The sequence below is a fragment of the Oncorhynchus mykiss genome, chromosome 9 (assembly GCF_013265735.2).
Source record: "Oncorhynchus mykiss isolate Arlee chromosome 9, USDA_OmykA_1.1, whole genome shotgun sequence".
Classification (NCBI taxonomy): Eukaryota; Metazoa; Chordata; class Actinopteri; order Salmoniformes; family Salmonidae; genus Oncorhynchus; species Oncorhynchus mykiss.
In genome coordinates this window covers 37,942,587-37,953,580 of record NC_048573.1, presented here as the reverse complement: position 1 = coordinate 37,953,580, position 10,994 = coordinate 37,942,587, and the positions used below count along the sequence as shown (strand labels likewise).

At 42.9% G+C, this 10,994-nt stretch overlaps 1 protein-coding gene and 1 pseudogene across 1 annotated transcript in view; one reads left to right on the top strand and one right to left on the bottom strand.

Moving 5' to 3' along the window:
- The first annotated feature begins 370 nt into the window (after window positions 1-370).
- On the top strand, window positions 371-4,841 carry LOC110531162 (annotated as a pseudogene).
- Window positions 4,619-10,994, bottom strand: part of LOC110532007 (cadherin-13) — a 25,091-nt gene continuing 18,715 nt past the window's right edge. The window contains exons 11-17 of the mRNA XM_021615579.2: window positions 7,604-7,825; window positions 7,325-7,446; window positions 7,167-7,244; window positions 6,939-7,055; window positions 6,789-6,830; window positions 6,567-6,671; window positions 4,619-6,363 (exon numbers count right to left, since the gene is read on the bottom strand). Coding sequence (XP_021471254.1) covers window positions 6,154-6,363; window positions 6,567-6,671; window positions 6,789-6,830; window positions 6,939-7,055; window positions 7,167-7,244; window positions 7,325-7,446; window positions 7,604-7,825 — 896 coding nt within the window. The 3' untranslated portion in view covers window positions 4,619-6,153. The remainder of the gene's footprint in view (window positions 6,364-6,566; window positions 6,672-6,788; window positions 6,831-6,938; window positions 7,056-7,166; window positions 7,245-7,324; window positions 7,447-7,603; window positions 7,826-10,994) is intronic.

The window sequence follows — 10,994 nt, the reverse complement described above, 5'->3', positions numbered from 1 at the left end:
CAGTGGAGAGGAAAAGCCCACCAAGTTGTAGGTCTGCCAGGGAAATGGAGTGAAAGACGTCCATGCCTTTTCCTTTTCCTCACTGTTTAGCACCTACCAAATGTAGTTTGTTCATATTATAGGACTAAAGAAATATTTATATAACTGAAATATGGTATTTATTTATGATTGAATGTGTTTAATTACACTTGATTCTGCATTGTTTTATTTACACAATATACTATACTCATACTCATCACAACTGTACAGGGGTCAGTGCTGATGTCATCAGATAGTTACTGTGATGTCATATTTACTTGTTCAGGGTTTTCCCTTATAATATCAAAATCACACATTTACCCTTTAGGATGACTAGAAACTCTAATCAAAAATGCAAGTACGGGTATGTGTTAAACACTGGACAAGTCTTAAGTGGAATCCTTGGGACGTCTAACTCTGACGTGTCCCCGTTGAAGATGACATTTAAAACGGTTAAAGGTAAGGGTAGGGTAAGGTCGTCCCAAGGATTCCACTTAGCATCTGTCGTTAGACATTTGGTCTCAGCTATCAACTTCTATTTTAACAACATTTTCAGAGCCGGAATCTCAGGAATTCTCAGTGACACGTCTGTCACCCTCACTAAAGGATTTTTTTATGTATTTCTCTGTGAAAAAAACAACAGTGTGTTAGAGCTGACTTTTGACCTCTGTGCCCGGGGCCACACCATGGGTCACACACACTAGCGGATGTTTACTGTGTGCTGCTGCTGACTGGACTTCCAGAGGGCAGTGAGAGCGAGCAGGGTCAGGTCAGGCAGTTAGATGAGCAGTCAGGGCTGGCACACCATAGCTGCGTTTCAGTCCACAAAACGTTTTCCTTCCCTCTGTCCTCATTTACTCCCCTCCACCGATCGAATAGAACTGGGCAGATGAAAGCAATATGACAGAAACTCAACCTGGTCTTAGAGCATTTCGTATTATTATGTATGTAAACCCGAGACACACCACGAAGTATGATACAGTATGTTACGCTTCATATGGTATGTAGTAATTTGTGGATGTCCTTGACCCATTTCGTATTAAATGTTACGAATTACAATTCATATTATACAGTGGGGCAAAAAAGTATTTAGTCAGCCACCAATTGTGCAAGTTCTCCCACTTAAAAAGATGAGAGAGGCCTGTAATTTTAATCATAGGTACACTTCAACTATGACAGACAACATGAGAAGAAAAAAAATCCAGAAAATCACATTGTAGGATTTTTTATGAATTTATTTGCAAATTATGGTGGAAAATAAGTATTTGGTCAATAACAAAAGTTTATCTCAATACTTTGTTATATACCCTTTGTTGGCAATGACAGAGGTCAAACGTTTTCTGTAAGTCTTCACAACTCAACTTCACCACACTGTTGCTGGTATTTTGGCCCATTCCGCCATGCAGATCTCATCTAGAGCAGGGATGTTTTGGGGCTGTTGCTGGGCAACACGGACTTTCAACTCCCTCCAAAGATTTTCTATGGGGTTGAGATCTGGAGACTTGCTAGGCCACTCCAGGACCTTGAAATGCTTCTTACGAAGCCACTCCTTCGTTGCCCGGGCGGTGTGTTTGGGATCATTGTCATGCTGAAAGACCCAGCCACGTTTCATCTTCAATGCCCTTGCTGATGGAAGGAGGTTTTCACTCAAAATCTCACGATACATTGCCCCATTCATTCTTTCCTTTTCATGGATCAGTCGTCCTGGTCCCTTTGCAGAAAAACAGCCCCAAAGCATGACGTTTCCACCCCCATGCTTCACAGTAGGTATGGTGTTCTTTGGATGCAACTCAGCATTCTTTGTCCTCCAAACACGACGAGTTGAGTTTTTACCAAAAAGTTATTATTTGGTTTCATCTGACCATATGACATTCTCCCAATCTTCTTCTGGATCATCCAAATGCTCTCTAGCAAACTTCAGACGGGCCTGGACATGTACTGGCTTAAGCAGGGGGACACGTCTGACACTGCAGGATTTGAGTCCCTAGCGGCGTAGTGTGTTACTGATGGTAGGCTTTGTTACTTTGGTCCCAGCTCTCTGCAGGTCATTCGCTAGGTCCCCCCGTGTGGTTTTGGGATTTTTGCTCACCGTTCTTGTGATCATTTTGACCCCACGGGGTGAGATCTTGCGTGGAGCCCCAGATCGAGGGAGATTATCAGTGATCTTGTATGTCTTCCATTTCCTAATAATTGCTCCCACAGTTGATTTCTTCAAACCAAGCTGCTTACCTATTGCAAATTCAGTCTTCCCAGCCTGGTGCAGGTCTACAATTTTGTTTCTGGTGTCCTTTGACAGCTCTTTGGTCTTGGCCATAGTGGAGTTTGGAGTGTGACTGTTTGAGGTTGTGGACAGGTGTCTTTCATACTGATAAGAAGTTCAAACAGGTGCTATTAATAAAGGTAACGAGTGGAGGACAGAGGAGCCTCTTAAAGAAGAAGTTACATGTCTGTGAGAGCCAGAAATCTTGCTTGTTTGTAGGTGACCAAATACTAATTTTCCGCCATAATTTGCAAATAAATTCATTAAAAATCCTACAATGCGATTTTCTGGATTTTTTTTTCTAATTTTGTCTGTCATAGTTGATGAAAATTACAGGCCTCTCTCATCTTTTTAAGTGGGAAAACTTGCACAATTGGTGGCTGACTAAATACTTTTTTGCCCCACTGTATGTTACGAATTTACAAAACGTACAATATGGTACAAATTGGCAAAAGGTATGGTATGTTAAGGAATCCTATGGAGGTGGCTAACATTAGTGAAGCTATGGTTAAGTTTAGTTGTTAGGTTAAGGGTTAGCTAAAAGGGTTAGGGGAATGGTTAGCTGACATGCTCAGTAGTTGCAAAGTAGCTAAAAAGTAGTTAGTAGTTGAAAAGTTGCTAATTAGCTTAAATGCTAAAGTTGTCTGATGAGATTCCAACTCACATTTTGACAGGATACATTTCAAATGGGATTCAAACTGAATTTTAAGTTGTGTAAAGCTACACTCTTTTGGGAAGTCATGATTAGCTCATCTGGCTTCACCCAAAATAACATCATAATGAACTATCCTATCTTACAATGATGTCTAATTCCATGTCATACTCATAGATTTTCTCACTGTGTTTTGTAATAATCGATGCGGTCTCCTCTGTTCAAATTATGTCATAATTATGTATGTTCTCTCAGAGTGATGTCATAATAGGCCTGGGTTGCCATGACGTGCGTGTGGCGGAGAGGTCAGCTGATCTCTTCCTGGAAGGATTGGCTCCTTGGCTGCTTTTCACTTGTTACTTAGGCAACCAGACTGCAGGTCAGCAAGACACTGGGTATCTTTCCCGCTATTTCTGTCTTTCTCTGTCCCTCTTTCTGCCCATGCAAGAAAACACACACACACACGCATCAACGCACACATACCGTGTTTGTATGTTACTATCCAATGTCTCTAGTGTGTGTTGTGTGTTCCAGGTGTGTGGACGAGGCCAGAGGCTGACGTGTTCTTGGATGCTGCTCTGAGGATGGGAGTGCCCAGGGGGAACATACTGCTGGAGACAGAGGCCACCAACACTGGAGAGAACATCTCCTACAGGCTGCTTAAGGAGAATAACATCCCAGGTGAGACTGTCCTCATTACAGACACACCGATGGAGGAAAAAAAAAACACTTTTACATGAAAGGCATCTGTTATCAGTGTGGCATTATTCTACAACTAAGGTGCAGAGGAGCACAACTGAATCACTGAAACACATTTTAGCCAAGCCGGGATTGTGTTGTTATGCTTATACAGAAGGCCTATGTGTATTTTTGTAATTTACCCATTAGTGATTGTGTTTGTCATGTGTCTTTCCCAGCAAGGTGATCCTGGTCCAGCGGCCCTTTACGGAGCGCAGGGTTTTCACTACCTTCCTGCGCCAGTGGCATGACCAGGAGGAACACACGCATGCCAGATGGGAATCTCTGCCTACCCCCACCCCACTGTGGGCACTGCCACAGACCTCATCACGTGCATGCTAGGTACTCTGTCCACAATATCAAGACTTGTGTGTTTTCGATAGAACTTTAGACCATGTAAGATAGTAAGATAAATATGTCTATAATTATTCACAGGCCAGCAAGCCTCATCTTTCTAGTGCAGGAGTGTATGAATGCATTCAGAATCAAATATTCTGAAAGTCAGTATTTTTTTCCGTTGCCAACCATTTCACTTACTTAACGCAGTGTAGGAATAACAGACATGAGTGTATGATGCTATGTGTGAGGTTTACACGTTGTGCTTGTGTATTCCAGGTGTTCTAGAGAGGATCCGTGACAACCCACAGAAAGGCTTTCCAGGTGGAACAGGAGATCACACCCAGGACTCTCTCTGCCTACCAATGGCTCCTGGCTACATTCCCAAGTCAATGCACAACACACACGCCCATGCGTGAACGCCTGCACACACTTCCACGCACTCACACTTGTCCCTACGTTTTGCTATGTTGATGCTGCTGATAAGTCGGGATGGTTGGGAATTAAACATTACATCACAGTAAACGTATATTTTGGAAAGATGTTTGTTTCATTGAAACCGTGACTTGAGATGCATCGAAAATATACCACAGAACTCTGCATTACTACGTATGTAAAACGAAATGAACGTAAAACCTTTATTTAGATACCAAAAAACACTTATAGAATATACATTCAAAGCCAACACCAACACAAACAAATAAATCAACCAGACTTCAGCGCAAAACTTTCAACCCAAGCTTTCATTGGTAATTCAAGCATGCCCCCATGTATATAGATGGGGCTGTTGTGGAACAGGTTGAGGGCTTCAAGTTCCTCGGAGTCCACATCACTTAGGAACTATCATGGTCCACACACATCAACACAGCTGTGAAGAGGGCCGACAACACCTCTTCCTCCTCAGGAGGCTGAAAAGATTTGGCATGGCATAGGCTCTCAGATCCTCAAAAATGTCTACAGCTGCACCATTGAGAATATCTTGACGGGGTGCATCACCACTTGGTTTGGCAACTGTTTGGCATCCGACCACAAAGCGCTACAGAGGGTAGTGTGTACGGACCAGCACATCACTGGGGCCGAGCTCCCTGCCATCCAGGACCTCTATACCAGGCGGTGTCAGAGGAATACCCTAAGAAATGTCAAAGACTCCAGCCACCCAAATCATAGACTGTTCTCTCTGCTACCGCACGGCAAGTCTGGAACCAACAGGACCCTGAACAGCTTCTACCCCCAAGCTAAAAGACCTCTAAATAGTTAAACAGTTAACCAATAGCTACCCGGAATATCTGCATTGATTATTTTTGCGCTAATCTCTTTTGACTCACCCCATACACTGCTGTTAGTTACTGTTTATTATCTATCCTGTTGCCTAGTCACTATATCCCTACCTGTATGTACATATCTACCTCAATTACTTCGTACCCCTGCACATTGACTCGGTACTGGTAATCCGTGTATATAGCCAAGCTTTAATTACTTGTCTATTTATTCCTTGTGTTATTGTTTTTATACTTTTTGTTCAATTTTTTTCTACTATGTATATATTGTTTCACTGCATTGTTGGGAAGGGCCCGTAAGTAAGCAGTTCACTGTTAGTCTACACCTGTTGTTTACGAAGCGTGTGAAAAATACAATTTGATTTGGGAATCATCATCATAACCATCGTAGAAAACAATATTACACTATTCTGACTCAATGTATTTTCTGAAGAATAAAGAGGTAAGCGATGGTGTGGTATGTTCACTGTTAATTCACCTCTAAATTGCAGCCATCGCATTCATAAAAGCACAGAGCCAAGTCAATGCCATGCAAGTATTTTCCCACTACATGTCTCTCTCTGTGTGTGTTCTCAGTGGTCGATTTCATTGTTCTCCTTTCAACACTGAGTTCCATCTTGGTCTTTGTATTGATTGATCACTGATCTTCATAGTCCTGTGTGCATTTGATGGTTTTTGTAAAAAAAAAAAAAAAATGACACTGCTTCCAGATTTTGCAAGAGCAAGTTTGCTGTTCTACCTCATTTGAAGAATGAGTGATCCAGTCCAGTTTATAATCCAGGAATGTGGCCGGTGACCTAGCCTGCTATGCCAATGCTATCTAGCCAGTCCTGGCAGAGCCTTTTGCCCCAGAGGGTGAGGGCAAGATGGGCTTAGGATGCGCTGAGGTCTGCGGTGTTGCAGATGGAGGCCAGGGTGTTGAACCTGGGGCCCAGGTAGAGGAGCGTGTCCTGGTCGAAGAGGGTCTCAGGGATGGAAATAGCATCCAGCTGGAGGTCTGTCTCTAGGTCCCCCTCTTCAACGTAGGGGTGCGGGGCATAGTCCCCCAGCTCTTCTCCTTGAACTTGCAGGGTGTACATCCTCTGGAGAAGGTGGAGAGATGGATGGAAGGAGGGCAGGAGGGAGGGAGAGATTGAAGTGAATGGAGGAGAGTTGTGGTCACAATAAGGTTAATCGACAAACAAGAAAACAGTTCAACTAGTACATAAAAAAAAATCACAATTAGAAAGTTTTTTTTTTTCATTGATTACAGCAATGACTGTTTGTGACTGTTGCACATTGTTACCTGATTCAGTTGGGTCATCAAGTGCCCGGATTTGTCGAGACAATTATCTTCTTCCCATGAGGAGTATCTTGTTCTTGTCTTCATTGATCTGCTCACCATTGACACCTGAGTGATGAGAAACACAATATCACTACACAGAACACAATGCAACATTAGTAAAAATGAAAGTCTCAGAAAAAATTGCTTACATAAGGTTAATTGAAATATGCCATTTTGAAATACCTGTTCATAATAACCGTTGGAGCGTAATTTTGTGGGCGCACTCTGAAACAAAATGTTAAACGTTGCTGTAACACAGTGCCACTGAGAATTGAATGGACAGGGCAAAAATGTATAAAGGTAGTAGATTTATTTGATTGCTATATAACCTACCTTGCGCAGGGTGGTTCCTCGTTGAAACTCTCCCTGTTGTTGCTCTTGGTAGGAGGAGGAATACTTGGAATATCCTGAACGTACCTGTGCTCGCATACTGGCTGACTTCTGTACAGCCTGGGAAAATATATAATATTGACTTGTCATGGTTACACAGTTTTCCATTTGTCAAATATGCCCAGTATGAACCAAAATAATTGATTGATTGAACATTGCAGGTTTCCTAACCAACATCTTCTTGGTGGGTTGAAAAGCAGCTTTCGTTTCCACCTGGCTGTCCACTTGGAGTATGGTAGCCGTAGGCACCTGGGATCAAAAACAGCATATCGTATCATTTCCAGAGAAGAACATGTGATTGTAGTGATAGTAATGTTGTCTGTGGTTACCTTGCAATCAGTTCCTGGGATCTCAATGTTAGATTTGAGCAGATGTTCTCCAGAGATTTCATCGAGAGGGATCAGCTTCAGATCTCTCTTAGAAGTCATCAGGAGAGCCAACAGTAGAAAACCTAGGAGGGACACACATTTTGATTAGATACAAATCTTCATTCACACTAACCTGTTCTAAATGTATTTAGTGGGGGCCATTTTGCCAAATAAACACTAGGTGGTGATGTAGGCCAGTTTGTCTTTTCCACCAAACACAAGACTCAAAAGACTATATACCTAGTAGTAGCAACATGGCAGCAATGACAATCCCTACAGCACTCTCTCCAATCTTGGATCCAGTGGCCCTGCGCATGCGGCAGCTGGCCACCCTGGAGCAGTCACACACGGTAACAGACAGGTTGTGGAGGGCACCCTGACCCTGCAGGTCAAACACCTTCAGCAGCAGCTCGTGGTGACCTGCGTACACTGTGTTCTCCTTCACCAGGTTCACTGTGTAGCCTGGAGGGATGTGTAGTGAGAAAGAGAGATAGCAATAGCATTAGTTTAGCTAGTTGAGAACTGCATGAAGTATAGGCCTATAGTATTGAGAGACTTATGCCACATTCACATGCTAGTCGGAAATAGAAAACTCTGAAATTTCTGACTTGCTAACTCGTTGTAGAAAGATGATTCCGAGTGTCCCACTTGGGAAGTATCAGAATCAACCAATAGGAGGCTCTATGCAAATAACCTACATTGATTTGAACTCTGAGGTTACGAGCATGTGAATGTGGCATGAGGCCTTCTTGTGCAAAAGCTACAGTTGAAGTTGGAAGTTTACATACACTTAGGTTGGAGGCATTAAAACTCATTTTTTCAACCACTCTACAAATGTCTTGTTAACAAACTATAGTTTTGGCAAGTTGGTTAGGACGTCTACTTTAGGCATGACACAAGTAATTTTTCCAACAATTATTTACAGACAGATTATTTCACTTGTTTCACTGTATCACAATTCCAGTGGGTCAGAGGTTTACACACACTAAGTTGACTGTGCCTTAAAACAGCTTGGAAAATTCCAGAAAATTATGTCATGGCTTTTCTGAGGCTAATTGACATCATTTGAGTAAATTGAAGCTGTACCTGTGGATGTATTTCAAGGCATACCTTCAAACTCAGTGCATCTTTGCTTGATATCATGGGAAAATCAAAATAAATCAGCCAAGACCTCAGAAAACAAATGGTAGACCTCCACAAGTCTGGTTCATCCTTGTGAGCAATTTCCAAACGCCTGAAGGTACCACGTTCATTGGTACAAACAATAGAACGCAAGTATAAACACCATGGGACAACACAGCCGTCATACCCCTTGAAGGAGACGCGTTCTGTCTCCTAGAGATGAACGTACTTTGGTGCGAAAAGTGCAAATCAATCCCACAACAACAGCAAAGAACCTTCTGAAGATCTGGAGGAAACAGGTACAAAAGTATTTATATCCACAGTAAAACAAGTCATATATCGACATAACCTGAAAGGCCGCTCAGCAAGGAAGAAGCCAGTGCTCCAAAACCAAACTAAGCCAGACTACGGTTTGCAACTGCACATGGGGACAAAGATTGTACTTTTTGGAGAAATGCAGTCTGTGTTAGGCTTGCAAACCGAAGAACACAATACCAACCGTGGAGCATGGCGGTGGCAGCATCATTTTGTGGGGGTGCTTTGCTGCAGGAGGGACTGGTGCACTTCACAAAATATCAAGAGGAGGGAAAATTATGTGGATATATTGAAGCAACATCTCAAGAGATCAGTCAGGAAGTTAAAGCTTGGTTGCAAATGGATCTTCCAAATGGACAATGACCCCAAGCACACTTCCAAAGTTGTGACAAAATGGCTTAAAGACAACAAAGTCAAGGTATTGGAGTGGCCATCACAAAGCTCTGACCTCAATCCTATAGAAAATTTGTTGGCAGAACTGAAAAAGTGTGTGTGAGCAAGGAGGCCTACAAACCTGACTCCGTTACACCAGCTCTGTCAGGAGGAATGTGCCAAAATTCACCCAACATATTGTGAGAAGCTAAACAAGTTAAACAATTTCAAGGCAATGCTACCAAATACTAATTGAGTGTATGTAAACTTCTGACCCACTGGGAATGTGATGAAAGAAATAAAAGCTGAAAAAATAAGTATCTGTACTATTATTCTGACATTTCAAATAAAAAATAAAATAAAATAAAAATGTATTTGTCACATACACATGGTTTGCAGATGTTAATGCGAGTGTAGTGAAATGCTTGTGCTTCTAGTTCCAACAATGCAGTAATAACCAACGAGTAATCTAACCTATCAATTTCACAACTACCTTCTACACACAAGTGTAAAGAGATGAAGAATATGTACATAAAAATATATGAATGAGTGATGGTACAGAACGGCATAGGCAAGATGCAGTAAATGGTATAGAGTACAGTATATACATATGAGATGAGTAATGTAGGGTATGTAAACATATAAAAGTGGCATTGTTTAAAGTGGCTAGTGATACATGTATTACATAAAGATGGCAAGATGCAGTAGATGGTATAGAGTACAGTATGTACATACGAGATGAGTAGGGTATGTAAACATTATATTAAGTGGCATTAAAGTGGCTAGTGATACATTTTTCCGTACATTTTTCCGCCAGGTGTCCTGGCGTGTATGGCCAAGCAGTCGTGGGTGAACAGGGAGTACAGGAGAGGGCTCAGAACGCACCCTTGTGGGGCCCCAGTGTTGAGGATCAGTGGGGTGGAGATGTTGTTAGCTACCCTCACCACCTGGGTGGGGGCGGCCCGTCAGGAAGTCCAGTACGGGCGGGGTCGAGACCCAGGTCTCGAGCTTGATGACGAGACTGGAGGTTACTATGGTGTTAAATGCTGAGCTGTAGTCGATGAACAGCATTCTCACATAGGTATTCCTCTTGTCCAGATGGGTTAGGGCAGTGTGCAGTGTGGTTGCGATTGCGTCGTCTGTGGACCTATTAGGGTGGTAAGCAAATTGGAGTCGTTCTAGGGTGTCAGGTAGAGTGGAGGTGATATGGTCCTTGACTAGCCTCTCAAAGCACTTCATGATGACTGAAGGTAGTCGTTTAGCTCAGTTGCCTTAGCTTTCTTGGGAACAGGAACAATGGTGGCCCTCTTGAAGCATGTGGGAACAGCAGACTGGGATAAGGATTGATTGAATATGTCCGTAAACACACCAGCAGGCTGGTCTGCGCATGCTCTGAGGACGCGGCTGGGGATGCTGTCTGGGCCTGCAGCCTTGTGAGGGTTAACACGTTTAAATGTTTTACTCACGTCGGCTTCAGTGAAGCAGAGTCCACAGGTTTGGGTAGCGGGCCGTGTCAGTGGCACTGTATTGTCCTCAAAGCGAGCAAAGAAGTTGTTTAGTCTGTCTGGGAGCAAGACATCCTGGTCCGCGACAGGGCTGGTTTTCTTTTTGTAATCCGTGATTAACTGTAGACCCTGCCACATACCTCGTGTCTGAGCAGTTGAATTGCGACTCTACTTTGTCTCTATACTGACGCTTAGCTTGTTTGATTGCCTTGCGGAGGGAATAGCTACACTGTTTGTATTCGGTCATGTTTCCGGTCACCTTGCCCTGGTTAAAAGCAGTGGTTTGCGCTTTCAGTTTCGCACAAATGTTGCCATCA